The sequence below is a fragment of the Miscanthus floridulus genome, chromosome 4 (assembly GCF_019320115.1).
Source record: "Miscanthus floridulus cultivar M001 chromosome 4, ASM1932011v1, whole genome shotgun sequence".
In the NCBI taxonomy this organism is placed as follows: Eukaryota; Viridiplantae; Streptophyta; class Magnoliopsida; order Poales; family Poaceae; genus Miscanthus; species Miscanthus floridulus.
The window spans coordinates 75,725,842-75,744,714 of NC_089583.1; the positions used below are offsets into that span (position 1 = coordinate 75,725,842).

The 18,873-nt window shown below is 46.2% G+C and overlaps 1 protein-coding gene across 1 annotated transcript; it reads left to right on the top strand.

The window, feature by feature from the left end:
• Positions 1-534: 534 nt before the first annotated feature.
• On the top strand, positions 535-1,785 carry LOC136551750 (cysteine-rich receptor-like protein kinase 43). The gene is made up of 2 exons (XM_066543288.1): positions 535-1,416; positions 1,559-1,785. Exon 1 carries the CDS (start codon positions 680-682, stop codon positions 947-949), a length of 270 nt encoding a protein of 89 aa, XP_066399385.1. The 5' UTR covers positions 535-679; the 3' UTR covers positions 950-1,416; positions 1,559-1,785.
• The last annotated feature ends 17,088 nt before the right edge of the window (positions 1,786-18,873 follow it).

The window sequence follows — 18,873 nt, forward strand, 5'->3', positions numbered from 1 at the left end:
GCCTGGGGCTGGCGCACTCGCTCCCGAGGCGCGGCTGCGAGGAGGGAAGGAGCCAGCGAGCGAAGGACGGGGGTGCAAAGTTGTGGGGGAGGGTTCACGGAGGAGGGCGGAGTGTGGCGCTACCGTCGCAGAGGAGTGAGTGCGGCGCGACCGCGTGTGGAGGGGACTGCGCGGGGCGGCGGGGAGGGAGACGGGAAGGGAGTTAGGGTTGGGGGAATCGGGGGTGGGTGCGAACAGGGAGTCCCCGCTTATATATGCGGGGCGCGGGGAGGTGGACAGACCAGGCCACCAGCGGGCCGCCGGTTCTGGAGCGGGCCGTGCCGTGCCGGCCCACGTGCCTGGGATAAGGCCCAGGCACGGCCTGCTCCTCCGAGCCAGTGCCAGCCCAGGACCCGCAAGCCACCGGGTCGTGCTGGGCTTGAGCCGGGCTAAAAAAATGGGCCTCGGGCCAGGGCCGACGGGGCTCTGGCTGCATGGCCAACTACGGCCCCAGGTGCGGATGCAGCCTGCGCTCGCGCACGCGCAGCCGCGCAGGGGGAGAAAAGAAGAAGAACCCACCCACCTCTCCCGCGGCGCGCGTACGTATTTCACCGGGCCGCCTGGTATCATCGATACCCTCTCCAGTCCCCACCCTCACCGGCCACCGGCACCCGAGGCGCTGGCCGTCGACGAGGCGAGCATGAAGCCGCGGGCGCTGCTGGAGCGCCTGGCCCGCCCCTTCCACTCCTCCTCGCACCGCGCCTCGTCCGACCAGTCCGACCAGTCCCGCCGCGAGAGGGAGGAGGAGGCGGACCTGGAGGCGATCGCGGCGCGGGAGCAGCGCGCGTTCCGGTATGAGACGCTGGCGGCGGCGACGTGGGGCTTCTCCGAGAAGAACCGGCTCGGGCAGGGCGGGTTCGGCCCCGTCTACCGGGGCCACCTCGAGGACGGCCGCGACGTAGCCGTCTAGCGCCTGGGCGCCGGGTCGCGGCAGGGCGCCCGGGAGTTCCGGAATGAGGCCACGCTGCTGTCCCGGGTGCAGCACCGGAACATGGTCATTGCTCCCTCTCCTTCCCTGTCTCTGTTTCTCCACTGAGTCCGCAGTCAATTTCCGCCGGTCGTTTGGTCGATCGATCGCTCAATTTCGTGCGATTCCGGTTCTGTGCGATCTCACAAAGGGGTTGAACTTAATTGCCACTTCATAGGGAGAGATTAGATTCGCAACCAGATCAGAGGTGGTTTAGTGCAATCCGTCTGCTCAGATTGAAAACAGGGGCGGCCGATGCGGGGTTGGTGGCGATAACGGTAGGGCATCGATGCGCCAGGAAAAGTCGCTGTACTGTTCCCTACGTCTCAGGCCGGCTGGTTGATTTGTTTGAGATGATACGCAATTCACGTGTTCAGGGGCACTTAGATATTAATTGCAATGTTGCACAGGCAATTTGCTGTCGTGGTAAGTGATTTAATGGTAAGTGATTTAACGAGGAGAGAAAAAAATCCAAAAAACTAGGTTTAACTAAGAGACTAAGTTTTCACGGTTATTGATGGATAAGAAACTATTTGTAGTCTATTGGGAGAGTAAACATGGTTTCTATAACTACTTATGTCCTGTACCATAGAAAATCTTGCACTGGGAATTATACTTTCTTGGAACGATATCCTATGCTATCTTGCATTGGGAGTGCCCTGAGGTACACTGGGCGTGTATTCACATTCCACACATTCATGGCCAAATGAAGTTCATACTTTAAAGGGAGAATTATCTATTTAGCACCGAAATAAATCAGTGCTTTGTATTTGGCATTCAAAAATGTAAACTTTCCTATTTGGCATTAAGTTAAAATTTTCTTTTTTAAATGGCACTGTCGTCCATTTTCTTTGGTCATCTGTTAGTTGACTGGTTTGACCGTGTCAATTTTTTCTCCCTGTGTCCAACGTACCCCTCTGTTGGTGAAATTTGGCCGAGCCCCCAGAATCGTAGATCCCGCGATCTTCTTCCCTGGCTCTGTTGTGCCACCGTGCGAGGCTGCCCTGGCTCCACGGCCGGAGCGCGAGCAGGCCACCCTGCGGGAGGCCGCCCCAGGCCTCTGCTCGACGAGCCGCGGCCGGCGTGGCCTGAGCCGCCGCAGTCGGCTAACGAGGCTCCTCGACGAGCCGCGGCCTAGGGTGGTGGCGTCGGAAATGGTTGTGGCCGTGCGAGCGGCTGTTAACGCAGTGGCGGAGCTTGAGCGCGGCAATGGCGAGCGCTTGGCGCGGCGAGCAAAGGTATAATCGCGAGCGAGAGGGAGAGCATCAAGGTACAACTGGGTCACGCACGCTAGCGCTGCCTGGCGTTCGCTGCACCAGTCAACACGACTATTGCCTCAGCGCCATAGCCACCCGCTGCTCGCCTTGTTCCGTAGCTCTGCAAAGCTACTACCCCACGCCGCGTTGCACGGGCGTCAGCTGCGCCATGCACGTTGCCCGTCCTCCGCGTGCCGGCTCTGTCGCGGCCATGCCGTGGTGTTGAGCCCACTCCTCTAGTTGCTTATATAAGGGACGCCCCTCTCGCCTTTTGACTCTCCTCCACCATGCCAACCACGCTGAGCCGCTCAGCTCCGCAGCCACCCACCCCTCGCTCATCTTCCTCCTCCTCTATCCTTGCACAGAGAGGAGAGCGTCCGTCGATCTCCCTCCCTACGCTGCAATCGGCCGAGGATAGCTAACCTACGTGAATCCCCTGCCTTTCCTCTCCCTCCCCATGCCCTTGGATTCGAGAATGGTGGTCGAAATCGCCCGCTAGCCGAGCTCCAGCAGCCGTCCACGGCGGACATGTGCCTGAGGAGCACGACGAGGTCTAGGGAACTTTGCCGCACCGGCCTAGACACTTAGCACTGTCTACCGATGCTCGGCCTCGGCGTTATTTTGTATCACTCCGACATATGAGGCTCGGCGTCCCATTAATTAGCGCCGAGTTTTTGTTGCAGGCCATCCAACATACTGTAGCAGTCAACACAGACAACACATTTTGACAGACCAAGAATACATTAAGGCCCTGTTTGGTTACTGCAGTCCATCCTAAAATTCCTGTCACATCGAATGTTTGGACATATGTATGGAGTATTAAATATAGACTAATTACTGAAACTAATTGCACTAATTTGCGACTAATTTATCGAGACGAATCTTTTAAGCCTAATTAGTCTATGATTTGACAACGTGGTGCTACAGTAAACATGTGCTAATGACAGATTAATTAGGCTTAAAAAAATCGTCTCACAAATTAGCCTCCATCTATGTAATTAGTTTTATAATTAATCTATATTTAATGCTCCTTATTAGTATCTAAACATTTAATGTGACATGAATTTTAAAAACAACTAAAGAACCAAACACCCCGCTAGGTCCGTACTGCAGCCTACTCAAGAGCAATATAAAACGTCCAGCCTACGAGGAAGACCATACAGCAGCCTCGATAGCAAATAGTACACCATTTAAAGACCACTAGACCATCACATCATTAAGTGTCGTCCACTACATCAAGTCCACAAGACCATATATGCACGACATAGTTACATCCTAGATAACTGAGAAGTATTCATCTCATCACAGTCGGCATCATCTTCTTGTTCTTCGTCTTCCTCTCCTTGGTCCTCCTGTTCGTGACCTTCTCCTTGTAATGTTGTACGGGTCCGGAGAGGATGGCGCGCCTCCAAGCCTGCAGCGCGAACGCCTTCGCCGAGCACCAGTTGTGCGTGCTCTCGGCGGGACGTCGTCAGGGTCTGGGAGAGCTCGACGCGGACGCCGGCACGCCCAAGCTCGTAGGACGGGGAAGCGGTGCCCGCGACCGCGGTGATCTCGCGCAGTGGCCTTCTCGACCTTTACGGACAGCATGGCGGCGAGGCGCACAGCGGCGGCCACCGCGGGACAAGTCGATGTGGACTGAGGCGCATGTATCAGAATCGTCTAATCTAACGCTCTCAAGAGTACTCCATTAGACATTGAGTACTCAAGCAAGGACACTAAATCATGCTGTTCTGTCGAGCACACTTTGAGGGAGAACTCGAAACTCCACATTTTTTCATCAGAATCATAAATAAGAGTATAAAGCTTACAACATCTTTAGCCCTTTCTTACATTGCTTAGTACAATAGTGGAATTAAACATGTGATCAGAGTTTCAGCGGAAAAGAAAGTTATTTAATGATAAGGAAAACACTAATATAGTAGCCATTTATATACAAGATACGCTAGCAGCATCTTTTCTTATAAAACATTTAGTGGGGGTTATAAATAACACTACGATCGTAGCGCGAAAGGAATCCTCTTTGAGCCCATCAGGAGGTTTCCACACACGAGAGTCATCTAGCATCCACCTATCACCTGTAACGGGGGAAATAAAACCCTGAGTATTCAATTGAACTCAGCAAAACTTATCCGACATGAGGAAAATAAAAGACTCAAAGTATATGCAAGGCTTATTTGGTTTGCTAGTTTATTGCATTTGCAGGAAGCATTACTAATAGTGCATCCTTATATTCAAAGTTTTAGCAGTTATTTTTAGTTAATTAGCTAACCATTCTAGATAAGCACCTATGCTACTTTCAAGCATGTCGTAAGCAATCAGAACTATTTTATCACCTTCCATGTTACAGTTCTTATGACGGCGCTAGACCATAGCCAAGTCGGTACCATCTCAAAAAATAGCGATTCGCAAATAAATGTATCCCAGCTGGGTACTCCTGAAACACATGCCTCGCTTATACCCCAAGCACAAACGAGACCAACCCATTCCACTCCTGTCGAGGGGTCTAGGTCCTCGTCCAAATTTAGACTCCAAGCCCCCACACTTGAGACCCGGTCTCAGTATGGTGCTTAGACCTTCACCTTTCCCCTGCCTTCAATCAGCCAGTCCAAAAAGAGTCGAAACCCACGACAAGAGCATAACGAACCTTCCTACTCCAATAAGCAAGTATGTGCTTAGGATAATAAGTCTATGACCTGACTACCATCTACAGCAACAGACGATCCTCAATCGACACATGCGGAACAAATGCAACCCGAGCCTCGCTCGAATGCCTAACCAAGTCTAGATCCAAAGTACCATTCCATCCGGTCTTCAATTATCATCCTAATATATATATATATATATATATATTCTATGTGATAGTAATATGATAATAACAACAATAATATATTTTCTATCTCTCGCGAGTGATAGGTAATCACTCGACTTCTACCGGAATCCTTAAGCATAGCAATCTATACGATCCTGACATACTAGTAGGACTCATAGGATATATATATATATATATGTATATGCAAGTGGGTTTCATTCAACTCCTTAAAACTTAATGCACAAACATAAGATAAAGTGTAGAATAATAAGGGTTGTGCACCGGGGCTTACCTGGGTAAGATATAACCAAAAGTTAGCATTCCATCGTGGCAACACGATCACCAAGGCGCCATCTTTTCTGCTACTCCAGATGACTCCAGAATCTGTCGTTGTTCCTATTATATACGTGGATGCAACGCAGAGGCGTAATTAATCAACGGCAACCGATACTCTTAAAAATATGATTACGCCTCAAAAGCTAACGAGCTAGCTCTAACGACTAACATACTAGGCTATGTATCCACGTTATCGAGTAAGGCGTCGTTTCCCGGAAAATGCTTGTAGTTTTACAATCCAGGGTATTTTGGTATTTTGTCGATTAAACTTATATATATTTGAACTGGAACTCATTTAGCTACCTTAGCAAACTGGTTATTGTGGAGCTCAAAAATTACCTTGAGCACCTAATAGTGTTAGGAGTTTACTGTGAAAGTTTCAGAGCCAACACTATCACCACGTTATCACAACAATTCCTACCAGTTTATATTTTAATAATATTAAGCACCTTAAATTAATTAGACCACTCTTGAAAACACTTATGAAGCTATGTGAACCAATTATACTAGTCGATAGATCATGATTTTAGGAACCTAACAAATTTAGTTTCACAATTTTTGGTTAACTACATAAATTTATATTGAATTTACAAGTTTACCTTAAAAACTAAATTAGAAAATGCTTTAGAAAAAGAAAAGGGTCGGTGGCCATTGATTCGGCCTGGTTGCCCTAGGACGGCCACGGCCGTGCGCGCGTCACAACGGCCCAACGCGGCCCAAGGCCGGGGAGCCCGTGCACGATGATGGTTTTGCAGAGAAGTCCCCGAGCTTTGAGGTAATAGTACGACTACCATGTGTACTGTTCCTATCGGTAGTGGCTTTGCGACCAAGCCCTCGGTTGTTTTCCGTCCTCACCACAGGCAGGTTCCTAGAATCCCCGCGCTTGCCGACGCGGCGGCCGGCGGCATAGGGTAGCTACGCCGAGCAACATAGGCTCGCTAAGATGGGAGTAAGGGGTCGACCACCATCTACGGCTAAACGCGCACGACTGGGTGGCACTTAGGGGCTTCGGGATGTACTAACGCGAGCTGCAGCGGCGAGCGGTTATCCATGGCGGCGGCACAGCCGTTCCGACGACCTAGAGCACTAACGAAGGGGTAGAGATGGTGGGGAAGCATTAGGATCTCACCGAGGACCATGCTACGGCGACGGTTGAAACTAGGGAGTGCCGAGGTGATCTAGCCACGCGTGCCCGAACCACGCGGCGGCGCTCCGAGCACAACACCGACGCGTCACCACACCGTCATCGAGCATCCTAGCCAAAGTAACGCGAGCACCGGATGGAGGGAGTCAAGGCGAGCTCAGGGTTACAAGCAATTGAACTGCTACCACTCCTACATGCCTTACCTCCTGACCTACCAGTTCGGCGGCGCACATGATCAGCGGCGGGGAGAATCCAAATTTGACCACGATAGATAACGACTAGACTCGGTGTGAACGGGGCACCTAGCTAATTTCCTTTGCTACTCGCTGATGCAAGGAATTGGACTAGGAAGCCTCGTGTTGATGATTAAGAAAGGGGAAGGGAGAGTGGTGTACTGCCACCGCCACATCACGGGAAGCAACCCCGGTAGAGGTGGCCCGGCCATGACCCGACTGAGGCACGACAGCGCGGGGATATGACCGCATGAGCGAGGGGCAGGCGACACATTGGTTAGCTCTTGGACAGAGCCATTGAAGGTGTGCCCGAGTGTAGCCATGCGCATGCAGTAGCACGACATAGCGATGCAGTAGACTACGTACGACACCGAGCTCAGGATTGGTAGGTAGGTTGTGCGGCTGGGAACAAATGCTACAGCGGCCGGGTGAGTCAGAGGGCGTGGGACAAAGGCATGAGAAGCGGCGTGGCTCAAGACAAGGAGGGCAATAGGGTGGGGCAACCACACAGTAGGGCGGCAATGGTGGCCGAGGGGTGAGTGCCAAGGCCATCGGCTAGCAGCAGGCGTCGTAGCCGAAGGTGGCCAAGCCATCGGCTAGCATCAAAACCAACCGCTTGGAGCCCGATTGAGATTAAAACAAAAGTTCAAGATTCTAGTGGCCACTAAGGGCTTCTCGTCCGAGCAACGAGCATGGCCAAAGAGTGAGCATCGAGGGAGATAGAGAGGTGCCAATAGGAGCTCGTCGCGCTGAACGCCAGTTCACGACTGAAGCCCGAAACAAGATCGACAACGCGTTCTAACAAAGTTAGGGCAATTTCTGCGACGCCACGACAACTCCAACTCATCCGTGGACTTCACCATGCTAAAGTACTCACTTAGAGGCAACTAACACTACGAAATCATGGAGCTAGTGCTTAAGTATTTTAGCTAGATTTCAATTGCTAAAATATCATTGTCTACAATCCTTTTCGGATTTAGAAAAGGGCAAGAGTTCAGTTAGAACTAAACAACCACTAACACTTTTGCCATAATTTTAAAATGTCTAAACCTTATTAATTTCAACCAACAAGCATTTCACACAATAGTCCATACTTCATACTAACCCATAGGAGTAAAACATTTAAGCACCTTTTAACTATTCTGCTCAATATAATTCACCAAAAATGGCATTTTGAACTTAAGTTCAATTTCTTGTCGATTCAACGAAAAGTTCTAGTTCAGATTCCGGATTTGATGTTTTGGGCTTTTAAAAATACTATTGAACAACATCTATTCACCAGAACAAAAGTTGCATTTTTATCTACTAAACTTGTACTTTCCAATCTTATTTAAATACTAAATACAAGTTATATTTTATCTTTGTTTATAAAAATTGCTTTCCAGGCTAAATCAAATAAAACAAGCCATTCGTTATAATTACTATCAGGCATTTCAAGCACTTTCTTAACGCTTTTTTCCAAAACAAACCCTAAACAACCTTTGTTCACAGGATTATTCAAAAGTTTTTAATCTTAAGACAAGTGGATCGGTAACACTTAATTGGTTCCTTTATTCACGAAGCGAGTCACACACTAAAAAAACATATTCACAGGGATTTATTAGTCCTTGACCTCTGAGCTAATGAAGGCGGTAACACCAGGGGTGTTACAACCTCCCCTCCTTAAAAGAATCTCGTCCTGAGATTCGGAGTAAGAATCAGAAAAGGAAAGCGCAATTACCTTCATAGATCTAATATTACACGGGAGATTACACGACTCCAAAGACTAAACCACTCGAGGATTTTAGAGATACACAGTTAAGAACAAACCTAATACAACCAAAAGCTTAATCCAAAAGTTGGGCTAGATGGGGACAATGGAGAAACAACAAGAAAATGATCACCCAAAACATGGTGTATGTCCAACAGATCCAGAAACACGAGGGTGAGAAATCGATCATCGTGAACCCTAAGACCTAAACTAACCAGAGGTGGACTTGAACTTCTTTGGCAAAAATCAGATCCCTTCTTCTTCTTAGATTACACAATCACCTCTGACTGGTGACCCTAGTTCTAAGAACGACGGTGGGATCTCATAGTTCTGCCTCCAACTACTTCTTCCCCGACTTGGTTGCTTCCCGAGCTACTCCAACTCATGCACTGACGAAGAGGATCTACTCGACAAGCTCTGATTCAGATTCGAGGGGGTGGAGATGGAGGAGGGGAGCAAGCTCATCTTATAGTGGGTGGACAGAGGTGGTGGTGCAGTGCATCGGGAAGTGGAGGTGGCGTGGAAGGGAGACATTGGCGGTTCATGAAGCAAGGGAAAAAGTCAACTATGGCGCGCTCCCTGTGAGAGCTCGAATGGAGAGAGGATAAGGAAGAGGGGAGAAGATTCACTCGATGGGGAGGTGTGCGTGCGGTTGTGTCCCCAAAAGAAGAAAACGAAGAGAAGGGGAGGTCCAGTATGAGAGTTAGGGCGGCGACCGAGTGTCGATAGGGTATTGGGAAAAAGGGGAACACACAGTGCACAAGGACAGGGAGCGCAGCATGATGCCATGGCCATGCGAGAATGGGGTGCTAGTGGGCCCGATGCTGATGGCGCCAGCAGGGCACGCAGCAACAGTAACTCGACGTGCGTAGTGTGGTCAAACCAAACACAGGAATGATGTTAATTTAGGCATTTCAATCACTCTTGACTACTCAAGTACTAACTTTTCCTTGTTCTTCTTCTTTTTCCTTCCCTTCCTTAACTATAGTATGCGCCAGTCCTTCGTATGAACTGAGATCAAGACATACGTACTTCCTCCAAAACCACGTCCTCTCAGTTACTTTGAAGGATCACCATTTCATCAACCTATTGTGGATTTCCCGTTCAAATGCTAGAATATGTTCCAAGGAGAATATTTTATAGTAAAATCAGTACAATTGTGTAACTTGGCAAAGGTGCTGGTCAACAACCTCGATACTAGCGCGTGCCTGAGCAGTGTCACCATGTGGTAGCTAGTTCCAACGGAGCCCTTGGTTTCATCATCGACACCATAAGCTATTAACCAGGCACTTTACCAACTTACACGCAGTGAAGGCAGTGGGGTCATAGACCATGAAATCAGAGGAGTATTGCAAGGGAAGATTCAGGCGACAAGGGTTCCTTTTACAACAAAGAACAAGGAAATCAAATCCCACAACAGATTTAATTTTAAGGAGACTCAAGTGTTCTATTGGGACATCCACAATTAGTTGATACAACAGTCCTCTATTATCCAATCCTGACTGTTCTGCTTGCATCAAAATGGTAGCTTCTCTCGTAACCACTGGACGTCGTTTTGAGAACCCTAAGCAAGCCTAATGGGACCTAAGGGTAAATTGACATACCAAACACAATGGAATAAACAACATGCATGTTCCAAACGCCTTTATACTGGTACAACATTTAGGCGCTTACTCTCCCACTCTCGACACCTTGCCTACCTCCTACTGACCAGATGATCTTAATAACCACGGATGAATACAATGGAAAGATTATAGTACTAGAGGATAGCGATGAAAGGCACTACTGACTATAGCTATGTCTCCCCTAGGACAACCACGGCGTGCACCGAACGCGGTGACCATGCACTCCCGGCCGAACGGCCAAACACATGCTAAGCATGAATTTTAAAGCATCAAAACCAACCGCTTAGAGCCCGATTGAGATTAAAACAAGAGTTCAAGATTCTAGTAGCCACTAAGGGCTTCTCGTCCGAGCAATGAGCATGGCCGAAGACTGAGCATCGAGGGAGATAGAGAGGTGCCAATAGGAGCTCATCGCACTAAACGTCAGTTGCCGACTAAAGCCCGAAACAAGATCGACAACGCGTTATAACAAAGCTAGGGCAATTTCTGCGACGCCACGACAACTCCAACTCATCCGTGGACTTCACCATGCTAAAATACTCACTTAGAGGCAACTAACACTATGAAATCATGGAGCTAGTGCTTAAGTGTTTTAGCTAGAATTCAATTGCTAAAATATCATTGTCTACAATCCTTTTCGGATTTAGAAAAAGGCAAGAGTTTAGTTAGAACTAAACAACCACTAACACTTTAGCTATAATTTTTAAAATGTCTAAACCTTATTAATTTCAACCAACAAGCATATTCACACAATAGTCCGTACTTCATACTAACCCATAGGAGCAAAACATTTAAGCACCTTTTAACAATTCTGCTCAATATAATTCACCAAAAATGGCATTTTGAACATAAGGTTCAATTTCTTATCGATTCAACGAAAAGTTCTAGTTTAGATTCCGAATTCGATGTTTTGGGCTTTCAAAAATACTATTGAACAACATCTATTCACCAGAACAAAAGTTGCCTTTTTATCTACTAAACTTGTACTTCAAATCTTATTTAAATACTAAATACAAGTTATATTTTATGTTTGTTTATAAAAATTGCTTTCCAGGCTTAATCAAATAAAAGAAGCCATTCGATATTCATTCGCTAGAATTACTATCAGGCATTTTCAAGCACTTTCTTCACACTTTTTCCAAAACAAACCCTAAACAACCTTTGTTCATAGGATTATTTAAAAGTTTTTAAGCCTAAGACAAGTGGATCGGTAACACTTGATTAGTTCCTTTATTCACGAAGTGAGTCACACACTAAAAAATGTATTCATAGGGATTTATTAGTGTAGGATCTCTGATACGCCTAGAGGGGGTGAATAGGCCTATAAAAATTCAACTCAAACCAAAGTCAAATTCACCCGCGGCACTGCCGCAGCAAACAGCGGCATGCTGTACTTGCAGGAGAGATTAGTTCATAGTTTAAAATCTACACAACGAAATTTAGATCGGGTAAATTTCTTAGCTTCCTGTAGGGTAGTAGATCACAGATCGATAGCTAAAAGTGGTGGGAACACCACACACAAGTAGATCGGCCTCAAACCCTAGAAATCACCTCAACAACAACAAGAACATAAGTGTAGCAACACAAGCACAAGATGACACAAGGATTTATCCTGTGGTTCAGCTCACCGCCAAGGCTTGCCTAAGTCCACGTTGTTGACTAAGGCTTAGGGCTTTACAACCCTACCTCATTCTCAAGTCAAGAGAGTGAACTCTTGAGATGAGGAGTGATTTTACTTGCTGCAAGAGGTGGTTACAAACCTTTCGGGGCTGCCACAAACTTGGCAAGCTTACCGAGCGACGCTCTAGCTGGCTAGGAGCCAAGCTCCAAGAGTAACAAACACAACCGTCGGCCAAAATGTGAACCAAATGCTCTTTAGGCTTTGGGAATTAGTAGAACTGCTCTCTAATCACTTTTGGCACCTTTTTCTCTCAAGGATTGATGGAGAAGTCAAAGGGAAAGCTTAAGAGCTTGAAGGACACCAATGGAGGAGATAGGAGATGAGCACCTACTAATTTTTGTCGGTCTAAACCATTAGGGAAGAAGAGAGAGACATTATAGAGGACAGGGAAAGTATAAATACCCCCCTGCCTCCCAACGATTACTTAAGTGCGGCACTGCCTCTCTCCAGGTGCGACACTGCCGCACCCAGCAAGAGAGCAAGGGTGAAGGAGTTGTTAAGTTGGCTGTCTTGGCTGAGGTGTGAGGATGTTTTGTGTAAAGATTGAGCATTTGGTTGCACACTTTTAACCAGTTGTAGTGTCCTCCTTTATAATACGGCTTTTCTCATACTCAATTTCAAAAGACAAAAAAATTCAAAACTCCTTTGAGTGCGATGCCGTCCTTATTTGTAATTGGGGGCTCCTCCTTTCCATGTGACATCCTCTATAATGAATTCCCTGCTTGTCATCTTAATAAATCTCATTAGTTCTCTAATTAGGTGGTCATCAACACCAAAACCCACATTAGGGCTTACAAAAGATATAAAATGAATAACTGAGATTATTTATTTTTTCGAGCCATGGGTGTAGAGCATCCCCTAAATATGTGAATAGAGAATTGAATTCTCAACTTGGTATAAGAGGCCAAGATTCACACTTTAGTGAAGTGAAAATTAGGCTCCCCCAACATCCATGCCTTTGTGGGGGTGCTTTATACTGGTGTCAAGAAAATATATACGTGATGCATATGGCAGATCATGCACACATGTGCTTGCTGCTGCAGCTGTGTGCGGCACTGCTGCACTTGACTATACGAGCAAGACAGAGTCAAGCACCACACAGCTAGCTCAGGATAAAAAAATATGGAACCTAGCACAATAAGATGACTTCTAATCCACAAAAATGATACATGTCCATATCCGATACATAAAGAGTCAAATAGTAGCATTATTTCACAATTTAGAGTTTTGAGCGACTCTCAAACTTTCCACCCAGCGAAGACTAACACTCATCGAATAGGACATGAAGCGTAGCTGCTGACCATGGTGTCAAAAAGTTGTTGACCCCTCTAATTTTCTCACCCTTTGGCATAAAGCACCAAAAAGAGAAGAAAAGAAGAAAGATCAACACCTACTCATCATCTCCCTAAATGTCTGTCCAATCAATATCATCACCTCCTGTAGCCCTAGCACCTCCTGCAGCAATCCCGACACCACCATCATCATCGTCGGAGTCAATACGTGCATGAACCTAACGGTGAGTAGTGGTGGTGTAGCGAGTGGAACGAGTGGAACGCCTCAGCTTCTGTCTCTGACGATATCCCTCCAGGGTCTCATCCCAATCTACTGCTCGTCCCTGCTCCTCCTCCTCATCATCATCACCATCATCTGAATCTGTGTCAGAGAGACTTGGAAGGTCATACTGTGGAGGAGGTGGAATAGGAGGAAGTGGTGGAAGGTCCTATCCATGCTACTGACGCTGCTCAAGCTGTGTCTCATACGCTCTGTTAGCTGCATAGGTGCACTTGCTGAAGATTGCCTTCAATCACTTGCCAAACTTCTTCATCATGCCTCCTCTACTGAGACCTAGAGTAGGAAGACTCAGAGATATCTACATGAGCATGAGAGCCCCTGCTCCCTAAGTAGCTACAATTGGCTAGGTCTTCTCAATTTTGTAGACAGGTGTGCATCCCATCCTTCGGAAAATAAAATCCTAGTGACCCTCTCAATCATGAACATGAGGTAAGGGGCATAGGGCAGCCCCCTCCGACCATCCTCCACTATAAATCTCAACTCAGTCCATATGAATCTAGGGACATTGAACCTATCCCCACCTAGAGCAAATCTAGCCAACACATTTCTCACATAGCCATTAATATCTAAGGCTGCTCCATCCTTTGGGTTGATGGTGTTCCTGATGAGGTTGTTGAGGATGTAATAGAAGCTATGTAGACAACTCCTCTTGCCATCTGCACTCCTTCTATCTCTCCACATGTTACTTGATGTCACGGATCTCAGCTCGAGGCTCATCATGAATGTAAGTGTAACCTCTGTGCTCCTCCACAAAGCCAAGAATCTGGCTGAAAGTGACAAAGTCGACTCGGTAGTGCCGACCATCAGTCATCTAGTGAATCTCATCAGAGGTCTGGTCATAGAAGTATGTGGCATGAAACTGTGCAAGGACCTCCTCATTCCATTTATATTAGGAAACCCATGATGTTTGAAAGCTGAAACCTGTCACAAATTTTGATTACCATGTCAAACTCAGGCTCCTCCTTCTCCTGCATCTCATCCCAATCAATATACTGCATCTTGATAATCTTAGGTTTTCTTAGATGCAAGAATGATAGTGTCATAACAGTTGGAATGAAACTCATTCCATAATCTATAATCAATGCACAAATCCTTGCGCGTTGCATAGGGATTGATCCCCCTTGCCTCTTCCACCTAGCTTCCAACTCTTGGAATAGTTGACAGCTGCATGCTGACGAGAGTCATCTAGAGGTCTCATCATGATCTCACCCTCAAAATCTCTCATGTATCCACCATCAAACTTAGAGAGATGTTGTGGGGTGTCAGGAATGGCATCAGTGGTATGACCTGTCATCTCCAGCATCTCCTCATCTTTAATGTATTGCTCGCGCCTCCCCATATCACCAAGTCCCCTTGGAGCTGCACTACTGCATGTTGTTGTTGACCTCCCTCGACCACGGTGAGGTGGATCCTTGTCTCTTTGCTCATTCATCTTCCTTTTCCCCCTTTAGTCACTATCTCTGTGCTCCATCTATGCATAGAATGAACTAGATAAGAACTGTACAAATGGGACATAGAAAATCACTTGAAGAATAGTCTTGATAAGAAAAAGGACTTAGATCATCAACTTGAGAGACACTATGGATAGTGCTACGCAGGCAGTGCGGCATTGCCACACCCTGAGAGTGGCACTACCTGCACTCAGTATCTCCACAAGCTCATGACCTCCTCCTTCTTTCTTAGCAAATCCATTTTTCAAATGTCTTCCCACATCACCAAACAATTTCCAGAGCATAGTTTAAGATAAAAACACATGATGTCATGTAATAGCTGGAAATAGTAATAATATTTTGAGTGGGAGAGAGCATGTGGTGAATAACTCCAACCAATACATCGATTCATCTGGGGAAAGTCACAACCAGACGTAGTCTCAAACTATGAGGTGCGGTACTGCCGCACCTTACCGTGGCACTGCCACACATGTTGTGCACTGTTGCCAAATGAATCGACCAATTGATTCCATTTGTCCATCAAATCTCCCTCCAACTCATTTATAGTACCACTAAGAACCCAAATCCATCACTAGAAACACTCACATTGTATAGATCGAGTAGGTTTAGGGTTCTACCTTCTCAAACAAGGATTGGAGAGGAGAGGGAAGAAACTGCTCGGGCTAGGGGTAGTAGCAGTCGTCAGCAACGTTGAGGAAGGGCTGGCAGCTGCCGCGGCACTACCGGAGACCAGCAATGCGTGGGCGTGAGCGACAGCAACGACGTGGGCACAAGAGGAGAGAGAGACACGGGCGTCGGCATTGGGGGGAAGAGAGAGGGAAGGAAGTTACTGTGGGCCTAAAGAGGAAGAATAAATGGGCCCTATAGTAAAACTGTTTGGGTCGAATCTCAATTGAGATTCAAAGTGCAATACTGCCGCATGCCTAGCCCGGCACTGTCAAAGCGCGGCACTGCCGCATGGCAGGCGCGGCACTGCCGCACTCCCCAAAACAGTGGGAGTTAGCTATAATCTATATGACTCTCTCTGTATAAGATATGGACACATATCACCTATATACCATGACCAAAAATAAATAATCAATATATACCATGATCATGATACATAAGTTGCCTTTTATAAATCATTTTCATGCACAATATGAAAATTTTCAACTCTTTTGCCTAGATACTAGTTTATCAAATAGAGGCATGCTAAAATTCAAACCATGTTACGAGAATCAAGTATATTTATCTCACTACGCAAAGCACAAAACCTTGACTTGTCGAGGGGCTTTGTGAAGATATCGGCTAGTTGCTTTTCGGTGCTCACATGATGAATTTCGATATCTCCTTTGGTTTCGTGGTCTCTCAAGAAATAATGACTGGATGTCTATATGCTTGGTTCTAGAGTGGCTTACAGTATTGTTTGCAAGCTTAATGGCACTCTCATTATCACATAATAATGGGATTTTGGTAAAATGACATCCGAAATCACGAAGAGTTTGCCTTATCCAAAGTAGTTGGGGACAACATGCACCGGCCGTAACGTACTTGGCCTCGGCAATGGAAAGAGCTACACAATTTTGCTTTTTAGAACTTCAAGACACTAGGGATCGTCCAAGGAATTGACATGTCCTCGAAGTGCTTTTTCGATCTACTTTGCAACCGATGTAATCAGAATCTGAATACCCAAGTAGATCAAACTTAGAGCCCTTAGGATACCACAACCAAGGTTAGGAGTGTGTACTAAATATATCAAGATTCTCTTAACGGCCACCAAGTGACACTCTTTCGGGTTAGCTTGAAATCTAGCACACATGCACACACTAAGCATAATAAAGTAGAGAGCCGATCATGGAACGATATACCTTGGTATCCACGACTTTCCCTTCAATGTTGAGATCAAGATGTCCATTGGTTGGCATGGGAGTTTTGACAGACTTGGCATTCACCATGTCAAACTTCTTGAGCATATCATGGGTGTACTTCATTTGACTAATAAAAGTTCCATCCTTCACTTGCTTGATTTGAAATACGAGGAAGAACTTCAACTCACCCATCATGGACATCTCAAATCTCTTCGTCATAATCCTACTAAATTCCTCACAAAAAGTATGATTAGTACTACCAAATATTATGTCATCGACATATATTTGGCACACAAATATATCTTTACCAACTTTGTGAGTGAAAAGGGTAGGGTCAGGCTTTGCCTATTTCAAAGCCTTGTTTAAGCAAGAATTCCTTAAGGCATTCATACCATGCTCTTGGTGCTTGCTTAAGCCCATAGAGCACCTTTTGGAGTTTGTAGACGTGGTTGCGGAACTTGGGATCTTCAAAACCTGGTGGTTGCTCAACATAGACAAGTTTTTGAATGGGGCCATTGAGGAATGCACCCTTCACGTCCATTTGATATAGCTTGAAATTGTGATGAGTGGCATAGGCTAGAAGCATTCAGATTGCTTCAAGTCTTGCCACCGGTGCATATGTTTCCTCAAAGTCCAAGCCCTCTACTTGAGTGAAACCTTGAGCAACCAATCTTACCTTGTTTCTTGTCACCACGCCATTCTCATCTTGATTGTTGTGGAAGACCCACTTGGTGCCAATGATGTTGGTGTTGGGTCTCTCCACCAAGGTCCACACTTGTTTTCTTTTGAAATTGTTGAGCTCATCTTGCATGGCCATCACCCAATTTGGATCACCAAGTGCTTGCTCAATCTTAAGAGGTTCTAAAGAGGAAACAAACGAGTAATATTGGCAAAAGTTTGCTAAATGTAAACGAGTTGTTACCACCTTTCAAAGACTCCCAAGGATGTTGTCAATGGGATGATACCGTTGTATTGTTTGCCTTAGTCTTGGATGATCAATGGCCTCTTGTCCATCTTCTAGATCTTCATTATCTTCTTGCTCAAATATGGGTTGTAGGTTCTGTTCTTGAATTAGAGTTGGACTTGCTGCTGCTATCAGGGGGAGTGCGGCACTGCCGCTCTGCTGATTTGCAACAGAGGTCTTCTCCCGACCCCCTCAGTATCAAGTACGTCAGCGGAACTTTGTTGATCAGCAGCTTGAGGAACCTCCACTTTAGTGACTTCGTCTTCTTGTGGTCTTATATCAACAATAGCCAATTGCTTGAATCAACTTGCTCCACTTGAGAGCCATTAGATTCATCAAATGTCACATCTACCGCTATTTTAACTCCCCCGGAGGTTTTGTTGAAAACACGATAGGCATGCTCATTTGATCCATAACCAAGAACAAAACATTCATCAACTTTAGGTGCAAACTTAGAGGTTTTGGGTTTCTTATTAAGTATGAAACACTTGCACCTAAACACTCTAAATTAGGACACATTTGGTTTGTTATAGGTTAGAAGCTCATATGAAGTTTTCTTCAACTTCTTGTGTAGGTAGAGGCGGTTGATGGCATGGCAAGCGGTGCTGACAGCTTCGCACCAAAAGAAGGTCCAGTGTCTTGTACTCATCTAGCATTGTCCTTGCCATGTCAATTAGTGTACGATTCTTCCTCTCTACTACACCATTTTGTTGAGGGGTGTATGGAGTTGAGAACTCATGTTTGATGCCTTCTTCATCAAGAAACTCCTCAACTTGAGTGTTCTTGAATTCGGTCCCATTGTCGCTTCTCATTTTCTTGATGGGGAGACCGAACTCCTTTTGAGCTCTTCTAACAAAAGTCTTCACTTTGTCTCTAACTTGACACTTATCAAACAAGAAAAATACCCAAGTGAAACAGGAATAATCATCAACAATAATAAGACCATATTTGTTACCCTCGATACTTAGGTAGGTGACCAGTCCAAAGAGATCCATGTGTATGAGCCCCAATGGTTGTGTCATGGTCATGATGCTCTTTGGTGGGTGAGGTACGCCAACTTGCTTTCTGTCTTGACAAACGCTACATATCCTATCTTTCTCAAAGTGACCATTTGTTAGCCCAAGGATGTGTTCGTCCTTTTGAAGTTTGGTCAAGTTCCTCATCCCAACATGGGCTAGTCGGCGATGCCAAAGCCA